General features: G+C 47.9%; 1 protein-coding gene across 1 annotated transcript; it reads left to right on the top strand.

Annotated features, from left to right (window-relative positions):
* Window positions 1-3,015: 3,015 nt before the first annotated feature.
* Window positions 3,016-4,389, top strand: LOC129145690 (endogenous retrovirus group K member 24 Gag polyprotein-like). The gene has a single exon (XM_054694668.1). It carries the CDS (start codon window positions 3,016-3,018, stop codon window positions 4,387-4,389), a length of 1,374 nt encoding a protein of 457 aa, XP_054550643.1.
* Window positions 4,390-6,066: the final 1,677 nt, after the last annotated feature.

Genomic DNA, 6,066 nt, shown 5'->3' with positions numbered 1-6,066 from the left:
CTGGGTTGACCTGGGCTTTCCGCGCCGGCCTGTCTGCCTGCCGTTTAGGAAGAGGCCGCGCTCGCCGCTTGCTGGTGGCTTACAGGGGGTGCCCTCCCTGACATTGACCCCGCCACTCCCTCTAGGGCATCTTTTGGTGCCGCAAGCGCCCCTGGGGGTGTGAGTTCGGGTGAGGGTGAGGGTGTGCCCTGCAGAGAGCTTTATCGTTCCCCCAAAGGGGAAGGTGTCCCCGTACCCACAGGGGGAAAGAGGGTCCCGTCTCCCCACGGGTTTAGTGGGCCCTTATCCCCCTGCGGGCTGAGGGGCTCCGGACACCGCCTCACCAGCGCCCCCTCGCGGCGGCCCTGAGAAGTGCACCTTTGTGCAGACAGAGTCCGGTGGGCGGGGTCAGGCTCCGGCCGGGGGCAGCGCCATGGGCTCTTCAGCCTCTGCTGGGCCAGGTGAGGACTCTTCCCCTTTGAGTGGTGCTGGGTTGCCCGGGGCTTTCCACGCCGGCCTGTCTGCCTGCCGTTTTGGTAGTGGCCGCACTCGCCGTTTTCCGGTGGCTTACAGTGGGTGCCCTCCCTGACAGTGACCCTGCCCCTCCCTCTAGGGGGTCTTTGGGCGCCCCAAGCGCCCCTGGGGGTGTGAGTGCGGAAGGAGGGTGCGGGTGTGCCCCGCGGAGAGCTTTACCGTTCCCCCAAATGGGAAGGGGTTCCCGTACTCCCAGTGGGAAGGAGGTTATCGTCTCCCCACGGGGTTAGAGGGCCCTTATCCCCATGGGGGCTGAGGGGCTCCGGAACCCCCTCACCGGCGCCCCCTAACGGCCGCCCGGATAAGTGCTCCTTTGTGCAGGCAGAGTCCAGTGGGCGTGGTCAGGCTCCGGCCTGGGGCGGCGAATGGGGCTCATCAGCCTCTGCTGGGCCAGGTGAGGACTCTTCCACCTTGAGTGGTGCTGGGTTGCCCGGGGCTTTCCGCGCCAGCCTGTCTGCCTGCCGTTTTGGAAGAGGCCGCGCTCGCCGCTTGCCGGTGGCTTACAGGGGGTGCCCTCCCTTACAGTGACCCCGCCCCTCCCTCTAGGGCGTCTTTGGGCGCCGCAAGCGCCCCTGGGGGTTTGAGTGCGGGAGGAGGATGTGGGTGTGCCCGGCGGAGAGCTTTACATTCCCCCAAAGGGGATGGGGTCCACGTACCCCCAGGGGGAACGAGGGTCCCGTCTCCCCACGGGGTTAGAGGGCCCTTATCACCCTGGGTGCAAGGGGCTCCGGCCCTCACTCAACACGCCCCCTAGCGGCGGCCCTGAGAAATGCACCTTTGTGCAGGCAGAGTCCGGAGTGCGGGGTCAGGCTCCGATCTCCGATCGGGGGTGGCGCCTGGGGCTCATCAGCCTCTGCTGGGCCAGGTGAGGACCTTCCCCTTTGAGTAGTGCTGGGTTGCCCGGGGCTTTCCGCGCCGGCCTGTCTGCCTGCCGTTTTGGAAGAGGCCACGCTCGCCGCTTGCTGGTGGCTTACAGGGGGTGCCCTCCCTGACAGTGACCCCGCCCCTCCCTCTAGGGCGTCTTTGGGCGCCCCAAGCGCCCCTGGGGGTGTGAGAGTGGCAGGGGGGTGCGGGTGTGCCCCGCGGAGTGCTTTACTCTTCCCCCAAAATGGGAAGTTGTGGCGGCCCCTGAGAGCAATGTGACTATTGCCACAATTTCTCATTAAAACAGAGTGGCTGTGCTGTTATGGTTCATAAGTCCCTATTCCCCTGTGTGCTGGACTGGACAGTCAATGACGGGTAAGATCAGAAAGCAGTTTCTGACAACCTAAGAGAGACGCAGTCCCCAAGGGGATTTAATGGTTCCCACCTTTCACCTATGGAAATTAACTAGGAAAACAGGCCTGGAAGATGTTGAGGCACAACCAAGTCATGTTGTTAATCATTACTAGGCAGTAGTCTCACAATAAAGGAATGCATTATGGCAAAGGAAACTGGTTCTATTATTTTCAGTAAACGTGTAACCAAGGAATAATAAGTAGAACTATAGGAATAATAAGTAGAAATGGGAGCTATAAAAGTAAGATTATGATAGGTATGTATAATCATAACAGTGAATTGCAAGACCTAGAACAGACCTCCACTGAGGGGGGTAAAATATGTAATGTTCTTGATTTGTTCCTGATTTCTTGGTAAATAATAAACAAGATATTATGTTATTCATGGTTCACTGCATTTACGAACAATCTGATAATGATTAACCACATACTGTGAAAAACATAATGAAGCAATCACTGTGAAAATGTATAAAAAGAGATGGCTGATCCTAATAAATCACACTCAGATCTTCACTCTCCCTTTAGTGTGTCTGTGTGTCATTCTTGTCCCTCGCCCTAATTCCTTTGACCACCCTTTGCTCATTCTCGCTCAAACCCTGAGATTGTCTCAATCTCCCGCCGCTGCTGGGCTGGTCCGCGGCAGGTGGCGCCCAACGCGGGACTCGAGTCCTTAAATTGAGTAGGGGCTCTACGAAGCTGGAAGATTCGACATTCTCTACTTTTGTGTGATTGAGTGTTGAGTGCTTTCGTGTGTGCGTGTATTTACGCTCCAAGACTCTTTTTGAGTCGCGGAGCCTGTGTGGGCTCATACCTGCAGTTCCGCAAAAGCCACTAAGGTTTAGTGGGTTCTCCTTAGGGAGTCCGAGACCGGGGCTTGTACGGTCACCCCTATACCAAGGCTTTCTAATACTCCGCGAGGAGTATGGTCAGGCGAGCATCGTTGAGTGTCTTTTAGTTTCGCTTTTTGGCGAAAAACCTTTCAGGTACTTCCTTGTAACAAGAAGACGTGTTTAGAAGAATGAGCTCTGGGTAAGCTATCTCTTTACTTTTGTTTTCATATTAAATTTTAATCGAAGGATAGGGAATCTCGTCAGGGCGCCGCGGGCTCGCTGGTAAAGGCTGACCAGTTACAGAAGACGAGTAATCTTGTAAAATGGGACATTCTCAGTCTAGGGACAGAGGACTTTTCCTCTCAGTGTTAAGTCATATGCTAAAAAGCCGAGGGATGACGATTAGTAATAGATCCCTTAGTGAATTTTATGAGTTTATTCTAAGAATATGCCCATGGTTTCCGGAAGAGGGCAGTCTCTCATTGACTAACTGGAAGAAAGTGGGCAAAGAAATTAGAAAATTTTACAATCAAAATTGTTCAACACAGGTCCCTGTTCAGGCCTTTTCCCTTTGGGTGCAAATTAGAGATCTTTTAGTAGATACTACAGAGGCGGATTTATGGAGGGGAGAAATATCTGATGAGAGTAGTGAGCAAGAAACGCTCCCCTTTGCAAATCCGGCCAGAAATTATTTGGGTGCTGCTCCATCTACACCAAATGAATATGAGGATATGGTGGCTGAACAACCACAAGATCCAGAATATGTGGAAGTTGGCTTGGAAGATAATAATAGCAATATTGATGAAGCTATCAATGAATTTTTTAGGGATATGAATATTAGGTCATCATTGCCTTCACAGACTTTTCCTACGGCTCCTCCTAATTCGTTGCAAATTGTACCACAGAGACCCAATGTTCCTCCGCTAAGTGGAGGAATATTTTGTGCTGCACGAGAAGCCCGGGAACAGGGTGATTTTTCCTTCACCTTTCCGGTGGAATACTGGGAAGGTCAGGGACCGACCTGGGAGCCAATCTCTTTAAAAACATTGAAGGAATTGAAGGAAGCTGTAAGGACAACGGGGCCCAGTTCTCCTTACACCTTGCAAGTTGTTGATTCTTTACGTGTTTCTTATCTCATACCTTTTGATTGGTACCAGACGGCAAAATCTGTCCTGGCTCCTGGGACATATGTCCTTTGGAGAACAGATTATGAAGATCGTGCAGCTGAACTTATTAGAAAATCCATTTTTATTAAAGATATGAAACCTACTTTGCCTATGCTGAAAGGAACAGGTGAATATGCAAATGTTAGGGAACAATTGAAAATACCAAAGGAAATTCTCAATGAAATTGGGATAATGGCAGTAGCTGCTTGGAAAAATCTGCCACCCCCAGCTGGCAGTTCCACACTGCTGGCAGGAACTCGCCAGCGGCAGGAGGAGCCACATGAAAACTTTGTGGCACGTTTAGAAGAAGCTTTGGACAGAATGCTTCCAAATACAGAAGCAAAAGAAATGCTATTAAAGCAATTAGCCTCTGAAAATGCAAATTCTCTGTGCCAAGAATTAATTAGACCAATTAGAAAAACAGATACCATCCAAGACTTTATTAAAGCATGCATGGATGCCAGCCCAGCAGTTATTCAAGGGTTGGCTTATGCTGCAGAAATGAAAGAGCAACAATTTTCTTCTTTTGTGCGATCAATGCCAAAAGGCAAGAAAACGGCAAATGCTCCGATTTGTTTAATTGTCAACAACCTGGCCACATGAGTAGAAATTGTAATAGAGCCAATAACAAAGGAAAAAATTTTGGAAATTCTAATTTGGCTCCAAAACCTTGTCCACGTTGTGGCAAGGGCAATCATTGGGCAAATAATTGTCGTTCCAAATGGCATAAAGATGGTCATAAATTAGAGCAAAATGATGAAATGTCAAAAAACTCTCAGAGGGGCAAGCCCTCAGCCCCGTAAATGAAAGAGGGTCTGATTTGGCGCTCAAAGATACTGTAAAAACTGAAGCGCCTGACTCTACTGTGACTATACATGATTTACCTAGAGGCACTCCAGGAAGTGCCAGGCTTGATCTTGCATCCGTGGCTGATATAATTCTTTCAGCCATAGATGGGGTTACGCCTATTGAAACTTATTTAAAAGGGCCACTTCCTCAAGGAACGGTAGGGCTTATAATTGGCCGTAGCTCAAATTATAAAAAGAATTTTGAAGTACTTCCAGGTATTATAGACTCTGATTTTGAGGGAAAAGTCAAAGTTATGATTAGACCTTTGAAGGAAACAATACAAATTCACAAAAATCAGCGTATTGCACAAATTCTTGTGCTTTCTTATGTTAAATTACCTAATCCAATTTTAAAGGAAAATAGAGGAGATAAAGGCTTTGGGTCCACAGACGTGGTTGCTTTGACTCAAGTATCACAAAAGAACGACCATTGAAAAAATTGATTATCAATGGACAACCAATTATGGGATTGTTAGACACTGGAGCTGATAGATCATGTATTGCAGGCAAAGATTGGCCTGCGGCATGGCCAGTGTTAAATTTTTCCTCTACTCTGATTGGATTGGGCATGGCCAATAATGTTGCTCAAAGTTCACAAATGTTGTCTTGGCAACTGGGATCACAGAAAGGTTTGTTTCAGCCTTATGTGATTCCTGCTTTGCCGTTTTCCCTATGGGGACGTGATATTGTGGAATCCTTGCAAGTGTCTCTAGTTACCCCCGATGTAATTGATGAACAGGCTTTTTTATAGGGGCCATTGAAACTCAAAAATATGCTGATAAAATTAACTGGAAAGATGAAAATCCTGTCTGGATCGATCAATGGCCCCTTACTTCAGAAAAGATCCAGGCTATTCAAACTATAGTTCAAGAACAATTGGCTAAAGGTCATTTGGAACCGTCTACAAGTCCTTGGAATACTCCTGTTTTTTGTATAAAGAAAAAATCTGGTAAATGGCGTCTTCTGCAGGACTTAAGGGCAGTTAACGCTACAATGCAAGATATGGGTGCCCTACAACCAGGGTTACCTTCTCCTGTAGCAGTTCCAAAGGACAATTATGTTATTATCATTGACTTACAGGATTGTTTCTTTACAATTAAATTACATCCAGATGATTGTAAAAAATTTGCCTTTAGTATTCCATCTAGTAATTTTCAAAAACCATGGCAATGCTATCAATGGAAAGTTTTGCCACAAGGTATGTAAATTCCCCTACTTTATGTCAAAAATTTGTTGATCAGGCACTACAGGAAACTAGATCAAAGTATCCAAATGCATATATTATCCATTACATGGATGATATTCTTTTGAGTCATCCTGTGAGAGAAATTGCAGATTTAATTCTGACTCATTTAATAGAACAATTGATGGCATATGGCCTAGTAGTGGCCCCAGATAAAATTCAAAAAGACAGCCCATTGAATTATTTAGG

Source organism: Talpa occidentalis, unplaced genomic scaffold (genome assembly GCF_014898055.3).
Source record: "Talpa occidentalis isolate TD23 unplaced genomic scaffold, MPIMG_talOcc4v2.1 talOcc4.14, whole genome shotgun sequence".
NCBI classification, from domain to species: domain Eukaryota; kingdom Metazoa; phylum Chordata; class Mammalia; order Eulipotyphla; family Talpidae; genus Talpa; species Talpa occidentalis.
This window is presented reverse-complemented; position numbering and strand designations above follow the sequence as displayed.

Bases quoted from the DNA above. Each gene is read 5' to 3' on its own strand.
- LOC129145690 (XM_054694668.1), top strand. From the start codon at position 3,016: ATGACGATTAGTAATAGATCCCTTAGTGAATTTTATGAGTTTATTCTA.